The sequence below is a fragment of the Acipenser ruthenus genome, chromosome 17 (assembly GCF_902713425.1).
Source record: "Acipenser ruthenus chromosome 17, fAciRut3.2 maternal haplotype, whole genome shotgun sequence".
NCBI lineage: Eukaryota > Metazoa > Chordata > Actinopteri > Acipenseriformes > Acipenseridae > Acipenser > Acipenser ruthenus.
Genome location: NC_081205.1, coordinates 3,721,309 through 3,746,896, shown reverse-complemented (window position 1 = coordinate 3,746,896; position 25,588 = coordinate 3,721,309). Strand labels below are relative to the sequence as shown.

The window sequence follows — 25,588 nt, the reverse complement described above, 5'->3', positions numbered from 1 at the left end:
TCTCTCTCTCTCTCCTGATAGATCAGCTGGCATGTTTCAGAATAATCAGTTATGCAGTCTCTCTCGCTATCCAGTGGTTTAGTATGCTTTTGAATTGTTTGATATTTGTGAAACTGTTCTGTAATGTTCCTGGCTTCTTTAACCACTGTCTAGAAAGGTTCTCTTGATAATAAAACCAGACTAAAGAAACTTACTTTGAAACGTCTGTTTACAAGACTAAGAAACCTGAACGCCTCCCCCAGCCCAATAAATAAATAAAAATAGGATTGTATCAAAATTAGAATTAATGCGCAGTGCAAGGAACTGAAGATTAGTTACGCAGCTAAGTTTAAATTGCTTTAGATTTTATGATTAATGTAGTTTAACAGTTAATTCCATGCTACAGTTATTCTCACTGCTAAACTACATATCCCATAACCCCCTGGTTCAGAGTTCAAGGCTATCAGGTGACCAGTGTTCCAATCAATAATCAGGTAGGCTGACCAACAGACTGGGATGGCAAAGCAAAGCATGCTGATAAAGGTAAGCAAAGAACTGTGAAGGAGAAGGTATGTTTAGTTTGTTTATGTGAACAGCTGAATTCCCTGTTGTGTGTAATGTTTACTACCCCCACAGTTCACAAGGCCCCACACTTCCATGAAACTTTATTGAACCAAGAAAGTTTGAAATCCTTATTATTGCTGTTAGCAGTATGGTAAAGCTTGGTTCTAAGTGAATAGTGTGCTTTAAATGTCAAAATTATGTTTATTTTTTATTTTTTATGGGAGCGAGTGGCTATGTGGCCTGGCAGTCAATGGTTTTGTATTAGCATGCTGTTAATCTGCCGTATCCATGGTAACCATGTCTCCTGTTGTAGTTTTTAATGTGTGAACACGTTTTTAACTAAGAGAAAGCCCTTGAGAACCCAATGAGTTAAAGTGAATTTAATATGTATTCTCATAAACCTTGCTGTCACACCTCTTGATGTGTGGTTATTTTCTACTTTCCCCTCAGGCAGTAACGCTAGAAGACGTAGCCTGTCCAGGAAAGCAAGATTGGTTCAAAAAGCTTGCATGCTTGTGTTTAAGATTCATTAAAACATGATAATCCTCTTTACTTTTAAATAGTCCCCCCCACCCTTTACACATTCCAGGATTAGGGCCTGCATAGCTCTTTTGACCAGATTTTTATCTCCAGCTGCTTTGACTGAAGGGTTAACGTGTGTCTGTACGGAGAGGGTAGGACTCCTGACAAACAGATAACACTGATGACCCCCCCCCCTCACCAGCTGCAACCCAGTCAGGTCTTGCGTTTATTTTATTGAACATTTTCCATGTCTCATCAACTGGATTAGCCCCCTTGTTGGTGAAGAGATATTGTGTGGTAGGGTGGTTTGCGTCCGTAAGTGTTGTTGAGGCTTCCCACCACTTAGCACCCCTTCGCTTTAGGTGTTCGTGAAACTGTTCTAGAATGTTCTAGAATGTTCCTCGCTTCATTAAGTCTAGAAAGGTTCCATGAATGCCAAATATTATTTTATTCATCAAAACAAGTCTTTTAGTGACTGGTTTCACAGACTCTGATTAGTATTACATTTGAACTCCCTTACCTAAGTTAACATTGGTGCAATTAAGCAGTTGAGTACTGTAACCATGTACTGTACTGTACTGTAAACATGATCCTAAGTGTTGACGTGTCATTCACAGGTGAGATTGATACCTGGCCTCCTCACTGCCCTTTCACAGCCCTCATTACGAAACAACCCCCCTGGCCGTCTAATCAATCGTCACCATGACTCCCTGGCCTCCTCGCTTTTCAGTTTGTGGTTCTTCACAACAAGTCTGCCCAGCAGCGCTGCAGCATTCCTCGTTAGTCTTTTAATTGCGGTTTCTTTTGAAAAGGATGTGCATGATTGAGTTCATAACAAGGTGATGTGCTTGGTAGGGGGTGGGGGGGAGGGAGGGGGCAGTGTGGCCTTGTTGTGTGAGTTGATGGACTAGGTGTCTGTGTGGCCCAGTGTTTATTGGTTAGCCATGTTTACATGGACAAAATAGGGTCATCCATGCCATGGTTTGCTATTATCATCCCTGTCAGGCTTCTGTATCCATGGAAACCCTGCGCACTGTTATTGAATAGTCCATTGAACTATTACTATTTGTCTTTCATACAGGGAAGCAGAATATAATTTTTTTGCAGACCGCCAACCTTTAATGAGACACAGACATGCCTCCCGCAGCTCTGTTTGAAGGCTGAGTGTATCGGCTCTCTCTCTACTGACAGTGTTTGTGAGATACGAGGTGAGTGATTGATGACAAGGCTTTACACTCCACTCCACAGAAACACACACACACACGCGCACACACACACACACGCACACACATGCGCTCACACACACACACACACACGCATGCACACACACACACACGCATGCACACACACACACACACATTCACGCACACACACGCGCGTGCACACACACACGCGCGCACACACACTGTATATGTTTGCATTGCTGTCTTTCTGGGGGATATTGCTTTTTTCTGGCTAAGAGGCTGAGGGAGAGAGAAAGAGATTGAGAGAGAGAGAGACGGGGTTTTGTTTACGGTGATGCCACATTCTTCCCCGGATTGTAAAAGCTGCTGCTGGCTCTTTCACACTGTTATAGTTCCTTATCTAAGACCTGTTTTGTCTTCGGAGAGGGGAGTTCTTATAACATGAAGAAACAGCAAAGTAACCATCTTCACCAGGGCTGCAAACACTTGGTTAAGATATTGTTAAGGATTATACAACATTTTTAAATTTCATTATCACCCTGTTACTGTACTTCAGCAATCAGGATCAGGGACAGTAAGCGTCTCAAAACTCCCTCCCATTAAACACACATAACCCTGAGTAAGAGGTTTGTGGCTCAGTTTGTCAGTTCTATCGGATACACTTCAAAACGCAGGTACATTAACTACATTTAATTGAATTTAATTGGGTCCTAAGTGCAATAAATAGTCATTCTGTCAAACCAGGCAGTTGACCAGTGACTAACAAGTTCGGGCTGTTGGCCAAATGACTACAGTTAGAGCGTCATAATTTGATAGATTGTCCCGGTACTTTTTAATTTTGTTATATCTTCATAGTAAAGGTTGATACTGATTTATCAGCATCAAAGGATAAGCAGGACCCCATGCTGAAATACTTTAACTATAGCTAATTTCTAGCTCCTGTAGAAGTACATTTTGGATGCTGACTGAAAACCTTGGCTCAGTTCTGCAGGAGTCCCCTGTGCTGTGCTGTACAGAGCATCAGGGAAGGAATGCTGTCCCCCATTCCCACCAGCAGGAGGAGCAGCATCTGCATTGTCTCGGGGGAAGAATGCAGCCACCGCTGACCCCCACCAGCTCAGGTAGGGACGACATGTGTCTGTTTGAATCAGTGTGATGAAATATTTATCCAGGAGGATCCACCAGGGACATAACATCCCATTAGCACTTTGGCAGGGCTGTGCTGTCAGCTAGCACGGGCGGAGGGAATCTATCAATAAACAAGCATGTAAATTACAGCATTGCGCAGGACAGGAGCATGTCATCTGCATCTACCAGTGCATCAGCACATCGATCAAGAATCAAAAGGTCCTTAGAGCCCTGGAATGCACACCTGAGCTGGGCTTGCATCCCCAGCTGGTCCTCAGAGCTCCCCTGCATCCCGATCTGATGTAAAGGGGAGTTGTAGGGGCTGTACCACAGGTATATTGGGTAGCTCACAGATGTTTTGGTTGAAACTGATTTACAGAGAGAGCCATGTAAACAAACAGAAATAAAGAAAGACTGGCCCAGCTTAATGGCACAAGTGTCCCACAACCATGCTGGGTTTTATGTAGTAAATTCCCTTCCTGTGATGATCTTACCCCAGGCGAGGAAGGGGGGCCGCAGGGCTCAGGTTGGCTGAGGTTGGGTTCCAGGCACTCAGGGAGAAGCAGGGACACCTGGGGGGGACTGATGAAGCTGCACTGAGGCAACTCATGCAGAACTGTGCGCTGATGCGATGTTAGGACGAACTAATCGGGTCAATTTGCTCCAAGAAATAAAGTTGGAATTAAAAATATAAAACATTTTTAAGGACACCTTAAAACTATTTTCAGAATAAAATTGTACATAGATGTACAGATCCCTGGTGCAATAATGTGTATATATATACTTTTATTGTGGCTGTTTTAAAGAATCCTTCAGACCCTGCAGATGTATGTGCAAAACCACAAAGCAACCTAATCCAACAACAATATAATTCATTGAACTGGGTATCCAAGCCACTGTGATAGCTCTTGAAGCATGTTCATTAACACAAGTGTACTCCTGGTCATCAAGCTGTCTCTTGTTGTTATCAGAGATGTCATCCTGTGCAGTTCTGGTTTCTGTTATAATAAGAGACTCCCTACACATGATCTATTGGTTAATTACTATCAAACATAAAGTATTGTTTCTTAAATTTAGAATGTGTATGTTCTATGCACAGAGTGACATTGAAACACAATATAAGATGGACTGGAGTTCTGACAAACCCTCATTGATTAATCACAGTGATTCATAATAAGTAATATATCCCTCAAAATGGGTATTTAGGCGATCCAGCTATGGGAGAATCCATTGAATCATTCCTGAGCAGCGTGATTTGAGAATTCCCACAGTGCATCTTTCAGAAGGAGCTTTGGAGTCCTGTGCCGTGAGCGGTGTGAGGTGTGGCGGTGTGGCACTGGCTCCCCTTCCCATCCTTGATGAATCAGATTGGGTACAGAGCTGTGCCGCTGTGCGTTGCCAGGCTGTGGGATTCCAGCAGTCCTGATGCAGCTCCCAGCTTGGGGAGAGGAGGGGGTGCTGTGGTTGATTAATAGCCCCGGAGCTGCCAGCAGACAGCGGAGCAGTGTAAATAATTGAAAGTTCAAAGTAAAGGCTGCCTCGACCTGCTCAGGGGGTGATGGATGAACACAGGAGCTCCTTACAGCCCAGACAGGCTCCTGGAGAATTCCTTCGGGCTGACACTGCAGGAGAAACAGGGGGGAGAGAGAAGGGGCTGTGAAATCTGTTTGTCTGTCTTACCCAGAGAGGAGGTGTGGCACTCGCAGTGTGAGGCTCGTTCAATGCTGGAAGTATAGAATGGAAAAAAGGATAGTAGTTGTCTGTCTGTCTATGTATAGTATGTATGTAAGTTAGCAGCCAGCATGTAGCACATATTTATTCCACTTTGCATGTGGCATCCAGTATTCTGTGATATATAAACTCTACATCTCTCTGTTTCAAGCACAGCAGGCATGCTGAATCACGTCCACACCTGGGCTGAATTCCAATTGTAATTGAGCAATTTGTAATTCATTGCAATTACAATGGAATTGTGATTGGAATTGTAGCTGAACCTTGGCACGCCTGCGTAATTGTAATTGATCGATTGCAGTTCATTTGCACATTTATTTGTCATTTGATCGTTATTCCTGTATTTTCAACCACTTTTGGTGACCTCAAATATAAGTTATTCAGTATGTTTGTGTATTGATGTTACCTTTTTGGTGTAATTGTAATTCAAATTGTAATTCCTGCAGCATACTTGTAACTAATTGCAATTCAATAAAATAGCATTGCAACTGAAATTTCAGCAAACAATTCTGATGTAATGGACCCCAGTGGGGTCACGCAACCTAACCATGGTGAGCTGTGCACATTTACTGATCACCAGGCTTGTCTCATTGTTACCTGTGCTTTACCAGACTGCCCTGTGGTTTAAAAGGAACCCCCCCCCTTTACAATTGTGACAATGGTCTTTGTTTCACAGTAGGAAGTTACTGTACAGTGGAAAACAATGTCTTTGAATGTGATTGGCTCAGAGGGCCCTGATGATTCCGATCGCTTCTGTAGTTTTTTGTCCTTTGATTTGCATGATCTGCTCTAGATGGGCTAGCGATGAGTTTTCAGCTCCACATATGTGTGTATATTTGGTCAGATGTGACTTTTTCTGAAGTTTTGTGTATGTGACGCCACTTTGGTCGACTTATTTCATTTATTTTCACATGGATGGTTGCATTTCTCAACTGGTGTGTTCAATGTGTTTTTTTTTTATATAATATAATTTCAAAACCCAAACTGTGACTAACTCAGAAAGGCTGTTGTTCATTTGTTGAGTCATTTTTTCCCTGTAATTTCAATGAGACGCTGTCGCCGGTGCGGTAGCACGCAGGCAAGTCAAAGCAAACCTCCTGAAATACCCTTCATATCAGCGGAATGATTATCAGCGTCTCTCTGGAACATTCCGGTGGATGCATCATCTCAGGGATTAGCTACCTGGCAAAATAAATGGAAAGAAATCGCATGGACACATAATGAGCTAACAGAGAACATACTGTAGACTCCCTCCTTTGCAAGCAGCTCAGCATTAAAGTGTTTGCAGCTAACAAAAGCGTTTCATAAATCTCATGCGTTTTTGTTTTTTTAACTTGATATCTGGTACCAGGTTAAAGACAGCTTTCTTATGTTTTCTTAGGTCACCCCCCCCCCCCCCCCCCCCAATTCGACACCTTCTTGCATTACTTTGCAACCAGTAACATACTTTGACCCCAAAAACACAGATCAGGTGAAATGACCTAGGAAGTGGAAAAGTTAGACTTCCTGCAAGAAAGACAAAAAAACTAGTCTAGTAACATACTTTCTATAATCTGTGTTTCTTTCAAAACTGCACATTGGAGACCTATTTAGCGAATGGAGGTGGGTTTATAACCCATTTAAGACCACAGTCTGTCAGCCCATTCCCACACAATTCGGGACTAGATGGCAGACTGCAGTCAACAAGGCAAGAAGACGAAAAACTTCCTAATGAGAAATATACTTCAGCAGAATTACTGAATACAGGCTTAACGTAAAAAAATAGGAGAGCGCTGAGAGCGGCGCTCCTGCACTGACATGAACCCCGCTCTAATAGGTTTCAGATCCCGGGTTTATCTCCTCTCCCCCAGGCGAGTCTCTCCTGAATTATGTGGGGAGCCGGCGCCCTCAGCTGCTCCAGATCTAAAGATGGGAGCAGGACAGGCGTCTCCTTGCGGGGTCTTCAGTTTTATAACTGAATATCATTTTTCCTGCCGCCTGTTCTCAATTTGCTGGCGCGGGGAGTCACGGCTCTTGGAAAGACAACACCAGGACAGAGTGAAGGGAGGGCTGATGGATCTGCAGAGACACGGAGATCTCAATGCAGGGGGCTCGGTGCAGGAGGAGAGGGACAGGTGAAGATATTCATACTAGAGACTGTAAAAGGCAATCTCTGAGCAGGGACGGGACAACCTCTAGAGATGCTGCTTCCAGAAAGGGATGACCCATCTTTTGAAGTTCTTGAAAGGGCTGTTTTTCAGTCGTCCGAATGTGGGGTTGATTGCAAGTACATGTGTTACATTTTGTATAGTGATTGGTAGATGCAGTGAAGTTATGTTTATTGTGTCAAGGTTAAGGACTCCTCCAAGTAGCAGTAGACCTGTTAACTCCAATTACAATTGAAGCCAGTCAGAATTGAAGCCCATACATGCAATGACGGCCCAGCTTTAAATTAGGACGACATCCCAAAATTATTATTATTATTAGTAGTAATTGTATCAATAATATGGTATTACTGTTAGTATGAATATTGTTATGAATGTTATTATTCATAAGAGGAACTAGATATGCACCATAACAAAATTATAATCCCATGTAATTCTTTGAAGACTTAAGTCTCTTTCTGCATAACTGGCACCACATTTTTTAAATCAGAAGTAATGCGTACCACGGAAATGGATTAGAGTCCAGTAATTGGATTTAAAGCATGGCAGAAATAACATGTTATGGCGCTACTGTGAGAAAAGAGAGAGGGAGCGAGGGAGAGGAAAAGGCACAGAACAAGAGGGCCAGGGGTAGAGAGCATGAGAGAGGAGGGGGAGAAATAGGTAGGGTAGATAACAGGGCAACGGGAAAGAGAGAGGGGGTAGAGGGTAAAGAGAGGCAGATAGAGGGAGGGAGACAGAGAAAGGGAGAAAGTATAAATGAGAAGAGTGTGGGAAAGAGGGAGAGAGAAAAAACAAGAGAAAATGAAAGGGGAAATAGGAAACAGAAATTGAAGGGGGAGAGGGAGATGAAAACACAGTTGTGGTGACTGAAATGACATTAAATGGTGTCCCAGTGGAAAACCTGACTCTGATAACAAAAAAGGCTGTGCGTGTGTGTGTGTGTGAGAGAATGTGTTTATCATTGGCAACACTGACAGAGGTACCTACCATCCTCCTAACTATAAAAGAACCGATTCACTAAACTTTCACACAGTGTAACCAAACACGTATGTAACACTTGGGTATCCAGCCCTAAAGTTACTGCCCATTCCTGCTGGACCCCCCACCTTGCCTTCACAGTCAGTGCGACCTGTGCTGTGGGGCTGCCTCTCTGCTCTCTGTCACATCAAGAACATGAGAGGAGCACAAACTTCAATAACGGTCATGAAGGCATCAGCTAAAACAGGTGTCTGCTCCTCAAGTGTTTGACGTTACGGAGAAATAAATCTGACTGTTTTAAAAGCAGCAAGGAGCAGTTAATAGTTGATAAAAGCAGCACAGGTTCGATAGTGTTTTTCTAAGAAGTATCTCAAAGAGGCAGAGTTGTGTTCTAGTCATACGAGAACAAAACAAAAATAAAAACCTTGAATCAGAAAGAAAGAAAGAAATAAAACTGAGAAAAAGAGAAGAGGAGCAGGGGCTGGGCTGGGCTGGCCTGAGGAACGGTAATTGTCACTTCAAATGACTGGACTTGAACTGGAGGCAAATTAAACAACAGTGTCTGAGAGCTGGAAAGTGCAAAGAGAAAACCATTAGAGATCATCTGAGTGCTTCAGCGTGTGTGTGTGTGTGCTGGCAGCAGGGCCCAGCTGTCTTCTCTAATTCATGTCAAATTTCTTCATGCTTTTTTGCTTAACAAAACACCCCCTTTTCCCAGTGCACCTGTAAATGGTGAACACACAGGGGTTTAAAGTAATGACAAGGAGGCAGCGTGGTATAGTGGTCAGAGCAGAGGGACAGGGAGAGAGGCAATGTGGCCTAGTGGATAGAGTTCAGTGACTGTGGAGAAAGGCAGGATGGCCTAATGGTTAGAGGAGAGGGACTGGAAAGGACAGCAGGTTGGCTGGTAGTTAGATCTAAGGGACTGCAATCTATCCTGTGTTCCCCTAATAGGAGACCTTGTGTTGCACCCAGGACCTTGACAGCAGATGTCAGTGAACTACCGGACCCTGGAGGACAAAGGTCAGCCATGCATGTAATTCCCCAACCAGCGGTAACGTGACTGTGGGACCAAGCCAGGATGCATTTTTCAACATGAGTTTAGAAATATTTTAAAACTATTTCACCAACTATAAGGCACGCTACACCTTGAACTTCTGTACGTCTACTTAATGTTGTGTAATACGCTTATGACATTGACAGATATTTTCATTATTTCTTCATTCTGCTGCTGAATCCAGTATGTTCTACAGTACGTACAGCCGAGAGGTGTAGCCCCTTTAAAGCCCCTAGCTGCCCCCCTGCCTGTGCTATACTGGGTAGAGAGACAGGTTCGAGAGCTGTCGCTAGGTTAAGAACCCAAGAAGAATGATGCTCAGATTCGTGTTCAAGAGAGCCACCGTGGGCAGGAGAGGGGGGGTGGGGGTGGGGGGGGGGGTTGTACTCACTTAAGAGACGTTCCAAGCCCCCTGACCCAGGGCAGGGTCGATTGCAGGGCGAGATGTTTATTAGGTGAAGATGTTAACACAGGCAGGGCAGCTTGGAGCACACGTTCGTGTTTACTCAGAGCAAGCCCTCAGATCAGAGGGAAGTTGTTTCAGCGCGGTGTGATTGCTCGTGTGTGAGAGACGCCCTGTCCCCAGGCAGTGCTGTTCAGCCCCTTTGTAAACTCCACGGGGAATGGGAACACATTGAAGCACAGATAAACCCAGCCCTGTGTGTGCTCCTCCTCCCTGCTTTATAAAGAGCGGTGGGGTCTGCGCTGGGATCCCTTCAGCTCTCACCACTCTGTGGCTGCTGCTTTTCTATCTAAGTGGTGCACAGTATATCACGCTGGAGACACACTGTGATTACAGAAGTCTTTTTTATCGTTTTTTATTTTAGAGTGCACAATGATTTTACCCCTCGATTTTCTCTCCAATTTAGAATGTCCAATTATAATTTTTTTCCCCTCACTGCAGCAATTCACCACACCTTAGGTGTCTTTGAACTGTGGTCTGGACAGCAGCCCTGCACCTGGACAGTAGTACAGCCCTAAACTGTAGTCTAGGGCTGTACATGTCGTGTGTGTGTGTGAGAGACATCCGTTAATTGTAAGGACTAAATGTGCTTCTCCATTAAAGGTTTATTTTGGAACTGTCAGCACAGCACCCCTCAGAGTGCTGCTCTCCTCCCCCAAGCGTGAAAGCAAATACACCCAGCTCACTGAGACCCCAGCTGGCCCTAGAGCCCTGGAGCCTGCAGTGATTGATGGTGCAACCCAAGACAAGTGCTACACTGTTAACGGCTCCCCCTGTGTCTGAGCATGGAGGGTGTGAGCGACCACTAGCTCCAGCCCCAGCCCAGCGTCCCCCACTCTCACAGCACAGCTGAGAGGAATGGCTTTGTTTGGGCTTGTGGTTGGGGCTTGGGAGGTATCTTCCCACAGCAAGCCTATGCCAGACTGCCGTGTCGCTGGGGAGAAAGAGTTCTCTAACCCTGGGTTTATGGGTAATCTGCTTTTTTCATGTGTCTCATAGGTCTGTCTTGCTGCATGTGTTTGGTCAGTCAGGTATCTTTAAAATTAGACCTGGGGGAGGAGCCAACACCACTCTGACAACGTAAAATCTCCCCCAGTGGTAAATGGAAAATAAAAATCTTGAACCGCGTACCATTTTACATAACGTTTAACTGCATAAGTGCTGCATTACAAATGCAATCCTGTACATGGAATCAGTGTCAAATTTCAAATACATACAAAAAGTAAAATGTAAAGATGGCTACAAATACTAAATCAAGTCTAATATTTTTTGTTGAAAACCTGTCTGATAGTTTATACAGTAAACGATTTACACTGAAGGTTTAAACCTATAGTATATTTAACAGTGTATTAAAATAAATACATGAAAACACTGATGACTTCTCGTCGAATCGCTTTTCAGTCAGTAAATATAGCGCTATGGCCAAACGTTTTGCATCTCCCAGAATAATTTAGGTCTTTTATTTAATATCATGTAATCCAAGAAACTACACAATAATATTGCAAAAGTCTACAGGAAGCCATAAAAGTAGTACAGTATTTCATGTTAGATTTAACATGTTATTTTTTTTTTTTTAATTTGACAGTTTTTCGTTAAGTATTTGGAAAACCACAAAGTGGTATGTAATTCACTATGTTAACGTCACATTATTCAGCAGGTTTCATTGGACTTTATGAAACAAGCGGAGTTAATTCCAATACTAGCCATTAAAAGGTGATTTTAATAACAGCTGCGTCCCTGTTGTTAGGACACTTGCTTTTTTTGTATTTAGACATTCAAATGATGAGCTTTTATCAAGTTTAACTAGCTAGCTATCCTTTTGCAATTCCTGTGTTATGCATTGTGCAGTTGGCTGACATCATGATTAATGGCATGGTACTGCGTGTAGTTTGTCCCTCTGGCACAGACAGAAGACAGCGATACTTATAGCTGTCTTCAGGCAATATCCTAATGCCAGTAATTTCCAGGTAAAAATGTTACGGTACAGCGTTTTCAAGTGTCAGTTGAAGTCATGAGATTTTAAGCACGTTGCATTACTGGCATACTGTAGGCCGTTCTGTATTAACTTGTACGAAACATCTTTTATTTATTCATGTTTTCTTAATTTTTTTTCAGGGACGTCCTGTTTGGCAGGTCTGGACAGCTAAGATCCTGTTTGAATATCATGTATTTCTAGAGAACTGCTCATCCCATTGTAATGCAACTTGGGTAGGGCATTGTTTAGAACAGGGTGTTAAAGGAGACGTCCTTCTGTCTCTAAATGCATATGCGGACTCATTGTATCAGTATGCATTGACATGTGTAGCACACAGCACTTCACTAAGGATAACAATACCGCTAGGTGCTGACCTGGGATCAGATACAATTGGACCTGTGCAATTTGTAATTAATTGCAATGTAATTGTAATTATACCATATAATTGATTAATTACAGTTCAAATATGCATGTTTGTCATTCGATCATTATTCTTGTATTTTCTACCACTTTTAGTGACCCCCTTTGTTTGAAAAAAAAAAAAAGTTATGTAGTACGCATCTGTATTTATACCTGTGACTATTGCTTGTTTATTCAGAATAAAGAGAGTAAATATGTTAGTGTGTGTGTCCTTGTTTATGTATACATACCCTTTTAAGTGTTGTTATGTTAAACATCAATATTTAAATAATTAATGCAGCTCCTGGCTGGCTTAGTTGGTAGAGCATTTGTCCCTGAGTCCCAGGGGAGGTGGTTCAGGTCCCACATGAGGCACAAGTGTTAATCCCTCATTTTCAAAAATATTGTTTCATTTACTGTGTAGACCTATAAGGTCTGGCTTTGAATCCAGTTCAAGTCACAAATGAAACCAAATTGGGAATCACAACTTAGGTCCCAGGTCCACGTCACACAATGTAATAATGTTTTCACGCAGCAGGTGCACCAGGCTGGCGGGTTCAAACCCCATGTTAGGAGCGCAGGTTTTCCTTTCATTTTCAGACTTTGCCCTTTTTGATAGACTCAGTTTTACAAAAAGGGACAAGGTTTCACAGTGGTCTTCAGCATTAAAATAATAATATAAAGAGGCTGATATAAGATCTTATCCTCCCTGCCAGGAGGAGTGGAAGGTGGGGTTGTTGCTGCTAAGAGAAAAGGCAAACTGGACACTTCTCCAGTAGTGGCTGCACAAGTCTCTCATTTATAAAAAAGATTTATACTGTGTGCATTTATTAATAATAATAATAATAATAATAATAATAATAATAATAAACTTTTTTTTTATATAGCACCCTTAAAAGCAATCCTCTCAGAACAAAGATAAATTCAACAAAAACAAGAACACGTAAAAACAAAAACAAAGAAAAGGAATCATAAAAATGCCTTTCTAAAAAAGTTAGTTTTTAAGCTAGATTTTAAAACACTCAAAGTTGCTCAATTCCTGATCTCTAACGGAATAGAGTTGCGCAGTTTTGGGGCATAGGAACAGAAGGCCCTGTCGCCCATAGAGCGCAGACGAGCAGAAGGGACACACAGCAGTTTAAGGTCGGTGGAGCGGAGGTTGCGAGTGGGTGGGGTGTGTAAAAGGTTAAAAGAACTGACAAATAAAGCAAAGCCAGCCCATGGAGAGCCTTGTAGGTCAGGAGAAGGATTTTAAAATCCATTCGGAACTTGACAGGCAGCCAATGCAAGGCCTCCAACACAGGTGTAATGCGACCCCTAGAGCCTGACCTAGACAAGATTCTAGCCGTAGAATTTTGAACATATTGCAGTTTGTTGAGAATGCTATTAGAGACACCAGCGAGCAGGGCGTTACAATAATAAATCCTAGAAATAACTAGTGAAGAGAAGTACAGCAGCCGCAGAAGCAAATAGTCTATATGAGCCTGGAGCTGGAGCTGCTAATTACCTTAACTTCACCACACAATACCAACAGAAAAAAAACAAGAACAATTTCATTTCTTTTCTTATATTTATTCATAAGCCATCTATAAAAATCTTAATACTAAAATGCTTTTACATGGAGTTTGTGGTTCACAAACCCCTCTTTTTTGTGTTTACAACGAAATCAAAATTCAAAACATAGTTGTACTTTACACATTTACAAGAGTCTTTACAACATTGAAACACAATTAGAAAAAAAAACAAAATAATCTTTCAATTCAATCCTCCCCCCCCCCCAAAAAAAGAACAAAATAAAAACAATATTTTTTAATTAAAAAAATCTCTTTTTTTAATTCAGTGTTAAAATATCTTAATATTTACTTAGTAATAACTATTTTAGGTACACTTTTTAACCTTACCCTTTTTTTTTTTTTTTTTTTTTTTTTAACGATAGTGGATTTAAATAACACAGGCTGAAGGATGGATGGGTCTGCGCCCACCCTGCCCTTTTCCATGGTGCATCATTTCCATCGAATGCTGTCTTCCTGCCCAAGCTGAATATTCAATGCAATAATATATGCTTTAGTAGTATTTCACTCGTGCCTCTCATAATGAACAGCCAGCCTCATTTCCCCTCTCCCTCCCTCTCTCTCTCTCACACACACACACACACACGCACGCACGCACACTTTGACTGTTTACCACATTCTGAGGCAGTTTTGAAACAGGAAAAGCCCAATCTTATCATAAAGAGTTACAAAGGAGCCAGTCACTAACAGTTCTTTTTAGATGCAATACACCCGAGCCATACAATAAATTCAATAACCTGTGAAATATCTGACTCCCAGAACTACAGTGTTACAGAAATTTTGAGTAAGCTGCAGGATTTTAATGAATTACTGCAGAGCTGTTTTTTTTAACCCACTCTAGAACGACTGATACAGCTTAGCTGTAGTGATCTTCTGTGACAATGTGACCATCACTTTTCCTTTAGAAAACAAATACAGAAGACACACAGATCATGAGAAGCAACCCCTATTCCTGTTAAAGGACGCACGACAAACATTTAAAATTTACAGTGTATATATATATATAAACCTGGAGATTTTAAAACTATTTTTTAAACCAATTTAAAAACCCAAACATTGTACAAGCATACAGTATAGCAACATTATTACAATATTATTCTTTTTTTCTTTCTTTTTTGTGTGGAAAATAAAATGAAATAAATACCTGCTTTAGGCTAAACACCTCTTAAATGTTTGTTACTACAAAAGTGTCACAAATATTTAACGGCACAGTGCCGCCCCTGTTTTGAACCAGTACCAATGTGACGTCACTTCCTGCAGTAGCCAATGTGTTTGAAACTCTGATATCTGAAGGAATTATTAAGTTTCACAACGCCAGTTATTCATAGTGCTCCCCCCAAATCCCCCAGCAGTTTGAGTTTACAGTAATATCCTTAGTGCTCTTTTCACTTGCAGCAGGCTTGGCTTTGGTTGCCCAGAGAAACGTGACATCACATCCTCGTACCAGTGCTCTTTAAAGCTATTGGTTACAATGTGTTACATAAAATAAAAAAAGTTAGCAAATAGCACAGTTAACCCAGGCTTGCATATTGAACCGCAGCAGCAAAGACAAGAGCAAAAAAACAAACAAAAAAAAAACACCATCTATTTGGCAAAAGCAAAATAAATGACACAGAACGGGTTCTCGTTTGAGCCAATCACACTGCTCTCGTGTGCCTGATTGTCCATCACAGGTAACATTTACATTAGAGCTGCAAACAGCATGGAAGTGCTTTGTGTGCGTGTACTGTGTTAGTTACACAGCCACACACTCTCGCGCCTTCATTTACAGATTACAAAAAAGCTTCTCGTCAGCCAATTGGATTGCGGGGTCCCGGTTAAAGACTTATGATTTGATTCAATAGATACATATTTAAAAAGACAAAAAAAAAAAGTACAATAAACAAATAAAACCCTTTGAAGGTGCTTTGGTTTGTGAAGTCACACATTTATCGTATTTACAAACTCAGCTAAATATTCAAGATCCCTCCCTACTTTACTCCTCCCTCTCCCTGATAGAAAAACAAATTCACGCCCCCCCTGCCCCCCAATTCCGTTTTTAAAAGGTGCACTAAACAGTAGAGCGGTGTCCCTTTCATTAGAACCAAACTATTAATGCTATTAAGGTTCAAAGTTCATACTTTCCACTCCTGGTTCATTATCATAAAGTATTCTGCATATTGTGTAAGAAATGTAGTGCCGGATATGCACAGCACGAGGGAGTTCAACGGAGGGCTGTAATCACTGCTGAAGTGTAGTGTATACTTTTCTGTCGACGCATACATTGCAGCATGTATATGGCATTGTAATACAAAAGATTTACCTTCAAATCGTGTTTTATACCAGCATGGCCCCAGTTCTACTCATTATAGCGTCTGAGGTAAGCGCAGTATGGCTGACATTTCCGTGTGTTTTATTATTGGTATTTACCAAGTATTACTTTTCCATGGCAGCGGTTTGATTTCTGATTTCTCCACCCAAATGGCACAGCCATTAAAAAAAAAAAAAAAAATGTATTAAATAAAATGAGATCACAATTTAACAGACAGCCTTGTCCGCCCAGTCCACTTTTTCAGTTGCAGAGATGAGGCAGGTTTTACAAACTAGGAACACCCATCTCTAAGCGTTGCTATTTACAAGATTTCACAAACTTCACACTCCCAGCTGGGCTCAAGAAGAGTGAAGGAGAGATACAGTGCACTTCATTTTTTTACCATTAGGTTTTTTTGTATCATATTTTTTTTTTAAGAGCAAAGTCCTGGGTCGATCATTAAAACAAAAAGAAAAACAACAAAAAACTTTTGTAAGAATGATTATACACATACACACACACACACACACATATGGACACAAAGAAGAAACTGAATGACCTGTACAGTTTACACCTGATTCAGGTAACAGGCAGAGGTATTGAAGTGTATGGCTTGATTGGAAAATTATCATTCCTCTTTTTTTTTTTTTGTTTACTGTACGATAAAAATATCCCTGGAAACATCAAAATGAGGTCTGGAGATAATTCTCTACTTAAAATCCTACTGAAGCACAGTCCCTAACCCACACTGTCCCAACCCTGAAGAAAACCCAAGCTGTCCATACATGAACGTACATACAAGACTTCTCTTACCCCCGCCCTACCCCATTCAATACACACATCCACATCAGCAACACAGGGAATCCCACTCTGGAATATGAAGTAACCATTCTTCACAGCTGCACGGCACACCTACTTTGGCAGCCAACTTGTAGGCAAATTTTTATTGTTTGATTTCTTCTACAAAAAGGTCCTGGGATTCTCTGATGAAAGTTATTTAGAAAACCTTTGGATGAACAATTGTCCTCAAATCCCCTCCTGTGAAAGAACCCCTCTGGCTGTCCTCAGATGACAGACTGATAGGGAGGGCTCGAGCAAAGTGCTGGATGTTTTTCTTTCAGGTTCTGAGGATCACAGAAAGCCAATTGTTCTCGCCTGTCATCGCCACCAAAAAAGTTTGAATAATTCTTCAGAATAAATCTTCTCTTTTGTGAGTGCTGAAGGTTTACAGTTGTATGCCTGGCCGCAGTACCTAGTACTGTAGGCATGCAGGACGCCTTCGGAAGGGCTGACTGTGATGGGGTGTGTTCCCCTGGCTAGGATCAGAAGCCCAGGCTGGCATTGGCTCTTTCTGAAGTGCACTTTGGGTACAACAGCTACCAGTTGCAGCAACCAATTACAGGGACAGAGCTGTGATACTTCTAGGCTACTTGTTAAATCAACATGATGCCTTAACATTTGTATTCCAGGTCTTCACACAATCATTGAGAAAGAGAGAAAGTGGGGGGGTGAGGTGAAACTGTAACTGTGCCTACCGCCTCCACAAAACAAACTAAATGTGTGTCTTTTTGAAAGAGGATTATTTGTTTTCTCAAGTCCCACTCTTTTGTCTCCCTATTGTCCTCAAGTGCTTCTGGTACCCCTGGGCTGCATGGCCCTCGTGGGGCCTGTCTGGCTGGGCTAGCTCTCGTGAACTCTGCTGAAGCGCAGTGGACTGAGCCGATCCGGACTCTCCTCTAGTCAACCCCATACAATCCAACCCGTCTCCATTAGAACTCCAGCAGCCATACCGTTTCTCAGAGGAGAGTGGTGGCTGGGGTGGAGTCCTCGGCCGTTGTCTCCGGTCACCTGTCTCCGTGGCCGCTAGCAGAGGATGGACACCCCCTGGGCAGTGACCAGCTGACCTGTGGTGGGGTCGTAGGTCCCGGCCAGGTAGTAGAGGTCCTGGCCATTGTGGTGCTTCCTGCCTTGGCTCAGGCACTCGTACTCCTCAAGGTTTACCACCTGGCACTTGTGAGAGATGGTCTGCACGTCGTTCTCGTCTTCATGGCAAGACTGGTACAGGGCATGCTGGGGTAGAGGAAGAAAGAGAATGCTTTACAATTGGTTGGCTTTTTTTCCCCTACCCTGTGCCATAGAGGTTTCTAAATGCAGCCTGGTTTGTTGTGGGTATTGAAAAAAGCAGTACAGAGTGATACACAAGGCAAACTCAATGAGAATCTGTAGAAACTGCCTAGTTTGGAGTAAAAGCATGGCGTTTAAGGAAACGGTTCTATAAGCAGCTCGAAGCTTCCTCTGCATGGCAATCCATGTTCTGTCTCTCATCTGGGTTTACTCTGTCCGTGGATTATAGACGTGATGCAATTACAAAACCACACATAATAAGGAGAAATTACCACTAATTGGTCATTATCTCTAGAGCAATTTATCATTGTTACAATTATAGAAGGAGATTACTATATTAGGAAAAATCCAAACCCTGTAGAATAGAGGAATTCTTCTCCCCTAAAAATGTTTATTTAATTTATTGATTTTCCTACTGCAGTAAAGAACATACAATTACATAGCCACACACACAGATATTTACTGTCCTCCTTACTTCTATGATATTTCCAAACATTGAGTGTTTTTTTTTTTTTTTTGTAATTGCTCAATGTGTTTAATTCAGCATGTGTCACATATTTCCAGGGAGTTTCACCCCTTCCAGTTTTCAATATGAGCTTGATTACCCACAGTGTACAGGGAACAAGCTCAGGTGTGTCTTATTAAACTCATAGTAAAACCAAGAATGGAAACTTAGATCAAAGCCCTTTAACAGGGTATAAAAACCATTTGATTGAACACGACGTGATAAAAACAGGACCTCGGCGCCTGCGCTTCCTCACCCTGCCGTCTCTGTGTCTCTTGCCCAGCTTGGTCTCTTCAGGATGGTAGAACCACTTGACCTTGACCACCATGTTGCTGGCCCAGGACTCCCAGAAGCTCTCGATTCGGCCGATGTAGGGGAGGTGTGGCCGGCCAGCGGACAGGAAGACAGCGCAGTCTCCCACGTGCACCGCCTCCTTCCCGCGCACGATCGCCTTGTAGAACAGCTTCCTGGCCTTTCCCTTCATACCTCGCCTCTGCAACAGCCACGATGCGTCTGTTACTTACTGTCTATTCAAAATATACCTAACCCACATTAACACACCCTAGACTTTACTATCTAATGCCAGACTTTTACAGCAAAGCTTTATATTTCTCTCAGCATGCAGCCACTCCTTCTCTGTCAACAGCCTTGTCTTTTATTATCCACATATTGTGTTACTAGGAACTGGTTAGAGATTTCTTAGCACGGTATTTCAACAAAGACCCCCTTCAGCTGTTGTTATAAGCAGTATTTATGCTCCATGACTCCATCATCATAAACTTTAAATGAAAAGTGAACCCCTGAAGCAAGGCCTACCTGGGTGGGGTTCCCAGACCACCTCCAGAGCTGCCTGGCAGGCAGGAAGTTGGAGATCTTGGGCCCGTTGTCGACGGAGGGCAGCCTCTGCCTCTTGGCGAGGTCCTTGGCTGTCTTTAAGGAGGAGGAGCTGGGGCTCTCTTTCCTCTTCAGTGGCTTGCTGCTGCTGACTGCCATGGCCTTGGCCACGAAGGAGCCAGCATTGGCGGGGGGCTCCGGGGGCTGCAGGAGGGCCGTGGGGACTGAGGGGTGGGAGGAGAGGCAGGACTGGAGCAGCAGGGTGTCCTCCTCGTCCTCTGAGCTGTAGGAGGAATCGTTGTCGGAGGAGCACAGGCTGGAGCTGGAGAGAGAGCCGGAGCTGGAGGAGCTGGAAGACACAGAGGAGGTGGAGGAGACGGAGAGCTGCGACAGGAAGCGTCCGGCGTTCCTCAATCCGGTGTTTCTTTCATCATCTTCCTCCTCGTCGTCTTCCTCGTCCATGTCAGAGTAGGAGCTGTGGCAGTCGCTGTCGCAGTTCATCCCGAACTCGGAGTACTCGCCCAGCCCCAGGGAGGAGGCGGGGGGCTTGCGTAGATGGCCGGCCCCTTTCAGGAGGAGGTCCGCCCTGCTTCCGCCCCCCTTCTTGTTGTCCTTCACCAGCAGCACGGGGTGAGTGTATCCCACAGGAGAGGCATCTACCACCACCACCTCCTTGGCCCCGAAACCCTTCTCCACCCTGCCGTTGCTCCCCGCGTTGCCCAGCAGCAGCAAAGCCTTGCCGTTTTTGGTCTTGGGAGAGGTCACACCCTCGTGGTCCAGCTTGACCAGGAACTCGGCTCCCCTGCCAGCCTTCCTCCCCCTCTGCCCTCCGTCGTGCGGCAGCCTCTTGCCCCGGGACGAGGTGTTGTTCCTGGGGCTGAGCGGCAGCCCTGCCTGGCTCCCAAAGCTGGAGTAGCCGTTGGCGATGCTGCTGAAGGAGTCCACCTCGAAGGAGCTGCTGAAGATGGTCTTGGCTGGGGTGGAGGGAGGCGTGGAGAGTGGGTGCAGGGTGAAGCCCCCGCTGCCTGTCTCCTTGCTCTTGGACATCTTCCTGGGGTTCCCATTGAGCTGGAACAGGTTCTGAAGGCCCATGCCCATCTTGTGGGGCGTTCTCTTTTTGGGCAGCGCCACTCCGGGCCAGCTCAGAAGGGGGCTGCTGTTGTTGCTGCTGCTGTTGCTCTTACACAGGCTTCCTGAAGCTGTGCTATTTGTTCCTGAGTTGGCTGTCTTCACTTTTCCTGCAAGCAAACGTTTTTTTGTTACAAGATGGCTTTGTGAACCAACAAAGAACAACTTACAATTAAAACTATATAATAATATGGTACACAATAGGTATTAAAGAACCTGTTTGGTATGGTGCACATGTTGCAGAGTTAGCTGTACAATTGTCAACACACAACAGTTTAGTTGGTAAACTTCCTCTTAGTTTTAAAACAACAAAACCTTAGCATCTCATTCTCAAACTCACAATCAGCTGATTGATGAAACTGGTCAGTGTTTTAAACCTTTAAACATTAAACCAGTGATATAATTCAACAACTGTAGGGTACTTATTTTCCTTTATGGTTAGCATGGATGTCCCAAATATTGTCTTCCCACAATATTAAACAGTAGGAGTTTGGCATCTATATTCCTTTATGGTTTGCATTGGAGTCCCCATAGTTGTCTTTCCCCAGTATAACAGCAGCCATTGGTTACCTGTCTTTCCCTTGCTGGCGGTCCTCCTCCCTTGGGTCCTGCCGGGCTCTGTGTGGCTCTGTCTCTCTGGGGAGGCTCGCTGAGCAGAGTCCCCTTGCAGAGTCTTCTCCAAGGCAGCCTTGCGGCATTTCCGCCTCCCATTGGAGATCAGCATGGCTGGGGATGGCTCCGTACCTGCACAGAGACCACAGTCAAACCTCAAGCTCCCTGCACTGTGAGATCTAGAAGCAATCACTGAAATCAACTTTCTTTAAGCAATACTGAAGATCTAAAGGCAAAGCCTGTAGGTGTGTCTTACTGAATAATTACAACAGCCATTTTATTAAACAAAACAGGGATATAGATTATGTGCAAAGGGTTAGGTGTTTATTGATAAGATTGTAATCAGGAGCTGTTATTATTATTATTATTATTTCTTTCTTAGCAGACGCCCTTATCCAGGGCGACTTACAATTGTTACAAGATATCACATTATTTTTACATACAATTGCCCATTTATACAGTTGGGTTTTTACTGGAGCAATCTAGGTAAAGTACCTTGCTCAAGGGTACAGCAGCAGTGTCCCCCATCTGGGATTGAACCCACGACCCTCCGGTCAAGAGTCCAGAGCCCTAACCACTACTCCACACTGCTGCCCCACAAGCTGTAATCAAGCTTGTGCATGTGTGATTACATTATTGACCGGCATTCTGGTGCAGTGTGCTGTTGTGTTGGCATCTGACAGCTGGATTGACATACTGTACTGCAGACGTGTGTCATCACAAAGCATTGGTGTGAGAGGAATTGATTGGTTCAGACAAGTAAGATGCAGAAGATTTTTTTTTGCAGAATCCTTTACATAGAAACAGTGCAAAAGTGGTATAGGGTCATTTGTTTATTTTCTAAGTTGGAGTCTGCAAAGTTGCTCAGTACTAATGCTGTATTTTGAATCTCACGGAAAGACTCACTTTGGATCTGGTAGTCCGGGGGAAGCAGGCGGATGTTGGACAGTGAGATTCGTCCGCTGTCTCCATCGTCAAACTCCACCATGACAGAGCCTTCCTTCTCCTCCTCGTTGGGGCCCCCTAGAGGACAGACAGGGGTCACGCAGTGTGAGTAACATTATTCCTGCCTTCTCACTATGCCATCCTTGAATCCCTCCCCCTATATTCCTTTCCCCTATTGTCAGCTCTCTCCTCTCCTCCCCCCCTCTCTCATTCTCGCTGGTTGCAGTCTTCCTCTCTAGACAGAGATTGATGGGGAGTCAGCTCCTTGAGGATGCGGACAGTGTTTGGAAACTCTTGCCGGCTGAGTCACTGCTGACCTTGGGGAGGCTCTCTCCGGCCGGCTCTGGTTCCTCCTCCTGCTCTCTCCCTCTTCTTCGCTCACTCCCCCCCTTCTCTCTCACTCTCCATTCCTCATTCTTTTCTTTCTTTCTAATGTTTCATATTTCTTACTTGACTGCTCTTGCTCCACAATAAAATAGCAGGTAATATACCACCTCTTACATTGTGTCATATGACATCTTGTATACCTGGAATAGTTTACTGGTGCCCACTACACCCCCATCATTAGCATCCCATGAAGCCCTGGTACTAAGCATCCTGCAGTGAATCATTTGATCTTGCTGAACTTCCCTACTTACTCTTATTTAATCACCCTATACTGTAGTAAAATGGCTGGTGTTGTTTTCTCGTATGCCCCCTCACCTCTGCGCACGTAGCCCGGGTACAGACAGCGCGATCGCTCGCTCCAGTAGGCACACACCCGGGTTCCTGATGTCAGCTCCTGTTCCGACTGCGGCCGAACGTCCAGCACCTGTCAGAGACATACACAAGCACTCAGCTGCTAAGATTCTGGTAAAGAAAGGCTCTGCAATATCTCCAGTCATGGGGTTACCTCCCAGTGCATCAGCTAAATGTCTGGGCTTTGCAGTCTACGATAAGTATTCAGCGTAATACAATGTGAAAGGGATTATATATTAAAAACAAGTATTGTATTTAGAAACCTGGGTCATTAAAAAACCTGCAGACAGACCTGTTAAAATGACTTAAAAGTAACAGTGTTTGTAATAGCTTTCATGCTGAGAGCTAAATTCCATTTTCCTACTGTAATCGAAGCATAGCAACGTTAAAGGCAAACAGCTGATAAGGGAAAAGAAAGAACAAAAACAAAACAAGGAAATAGCAGTAGCTGTGGTGAGGTCGACACCCTAGCACTACAATAGAGATGGAGCCGTGCTGGCTTTGTAGCATGTGTGTGTGTGTGCGTGTGTGTGTGTGTGAGAAACAGCAGCCTTAATCACATCGCCACCTCCGGAAGTGCTGAATGACTAATATAGATAATTTGGATCAGATTACAGCTGGCAGCAATGCCAAGCGTGCCAGGGCACGGGGAAGCACCAGCATCTGTGAGACGTCACTGTGAGTGAACGGCAGGCAGATCAAAGGCAGAACAGAACCGCAGTTTACTCAGGGAGGCAGCCCACAAGAAAAGCAGCGCACTAAATTAGCACAGTACAGCTGCAGCGTGCACCACTTCAACTGCAGCGCAGCCAGAGACATCTCGACTGTAGCTGTAGTACAGTCAAGAATAGCTAATTAGATTCATCTTCTTTATTTAAAAAGACAACTTTAATAAAAAAGAGAGGCTGGTTTCCGATGTCACACAGTTAATTAGTGGTTTAACCAGGAACCGAACCGTGGGTGCTGTAGTGCTGTTTAGTTTAGCTTTGCTCAGTTTCGTTAAGAGATAACCTGGAACCTGCTCCAGTTCCCTAGAGTGGTATGTGGGGGGTCACTATGCTGTGGGTGCTGACAGATGCTGGTACAAAGCTAAATCTCTTGTTTTCCAATATGATAGGACTCTCTCACCGTTTGGTCCAGATGTTGTTTGGCACCTACACAGTTATCCAAAATGGGAATTAAAAAAAAAAACACACCCACCCCCCCCCCCCCCCAAACATATTTACTCCTAATCACTTTTGCAGAACCACTGTGAAGAGACGGTTACTACCATCTCCGGCCAGCATGTTTTCTTTAAGCGCTGCTGCGCTGCTGCTCTGCTGGGTCTTGACAGCTGGTAGCTGAGCTGGAAGCTGCTTAAATACCTGATTTTACCCAGCGGTGGAAGCGGGGAAGGGGAGGGGTGGGATTTAGGGGCGGAACTCACCGCTTCCTGCAAGAGTTGCTCGAGGGAGTAGATTCTCGGCCGGTTTCCTCTCTCCCCCTCGATCATTATGCTGTAGCTTCAAGAGGGAAAAAATAAATAAAATCATTATTATTATTTTTTTGAAGTGTTTTTTTCGGCTCATTTCCCATGCTCTATCCCCTCTCTGCTGTATCCTCGTTTTGAGACTTGAAGTTGTGTGGATCTCAGCCTAGCAGTCAAGATTGAGCAGTGAGGGCTTTACAGAAACAAAAAGCACAATAAATCAGAAAGCAGTACTGCACGTAAAGTTTAATCAAGTTTTGGGGTGAGCGGTCTCCATAGCATGAGAAGGGGGTACTGCAGTAGAGAAGCAGTGCTTGGGGGGGGGTTCTTACATGTCTGGGGGCTGCAGCGTGTGGATGTAGGCAGCGTAGAGCAGATCGTCCTCTTTGAGGATTAGGACCTTCAGCCCGTCCACTAGGGATTCTTTCGTCAGGGTACAGTTAGGGATGGCTGTGGGGGGGCGGGAGAGAGAGAGAGAGAGAGAGAGACAGACATGGATCAGTCCTGTTGTCTATTGTCATCCCTGCTCTGTCTGTGATCTGTTTTCATGATAATTCTGAACACATTGACCCGAAGAAAATGTGTAGCTGTTGACTACCGAGATGTGAAGCAAATGCGTTTTATTGTAATTTGAATTCTGGTTGAGTACACCGAAGAGGACACTTAAAGTTATGGATCATGCATTTTATTGAAGCAGAGAGAGTCTCTTTTTGGAGATGTCGGGGGAGGGGTGGTGGGTGGGGAGCGCAGCAGTTCTCACTCACTTGGGGTGCTGCTCCTGTCCCGGGGCGAGCAGAGGGGGGCGCTCTCGTTCTCCTCCTCCTCCTCCTCCTCCTCTGAGAAGCTGCTGTCCTCATCAATCTGGAAGCCTTCGTCCGCAGCGAAGCTCTCCAGCAGCCGACTCACCGCCCGGCCTTTCAACTAGGGAGACAAGAGGGGGTTTAGAGACACACTCAGGGGGAAAACACCATCAAGTGACTGGTACCAAAAATAGTGCTCAGGAAAAGGTCTGACTCCTTGACACATGGAACCACCTGATAACCAGGGATGGAAATAAGACTCCCATTGCATAGCAGCTTGATCCATTGCTGTTTTTACAGAATTTAATAACACACACCTCAGCTTGTTATCTTTACACTGGGACTAATCAAGCTTGTAGTAAAACCTGGAATCGGTGAAACTGCTATGCAATAGGAGTCTTATTTCCATTCCTGATGATAACATTTATGTATTAGGCTCCAGTGCT

The 25,588-nt window shown here is 44.0% G+C and overlaps 1 protein-coding gene and 1 long non-coding RNA gene across 2 annotated transcripts in view; one reads left to right on the top strand and one right to left on the bottom strand.

Annotated features, from left to right (window-relative positions):
• Positions 1-32: 32 nt before the first annotated feature.
• On the top strand, positions 33-12,327 carry LOC117422916 (uncharacterized). Its single transcript, XR_004547708.3, has 4 exons — positions 33-1,844; positions 2,147-2,273; positions 3,233-3,370; positions 11,869-12,327. It is a non-coding gene; the product is annotated as an uncharacterized LOC117422916 (long non-coding RNA).
• A 3,842-nt stretch (positions 12,328-16,169) lies between these two features.
• LOC117423345 (BAH and coiled-coil domain-containing protein 1-like) overlaps positions 16,170-25,588 on the bottom strand; it is a 91,130-nt gene continuing 81,711 nt past the window's right edge. Inside the window, 9 exon segments of the mRNA XM_058989818.1 lie at positions 16,170-18,058; positions 18,874-19,110; positions 19,434-20,689; positions 21,150-21,323; positions 22,098-22,214; positions 22,839-22,947; positions 24,301-24,376; positions 24,675-24,792; positions 25,107-25,263. Of these exon segments, the coding sequence (XP_058845801.1) occupies positions 17,852-18,058; positions 18,874-19,110; positions 19,434-20,689; positions 21,150-21,323; positions 22,098-22,214; positions 22,839-22,947; positions 24,301-24,376; positions 24,675-24,792; positions 25,107-25,263 (2,451 nt within the window). The 3' untranslated portion in view covers positions 16,170-17,851.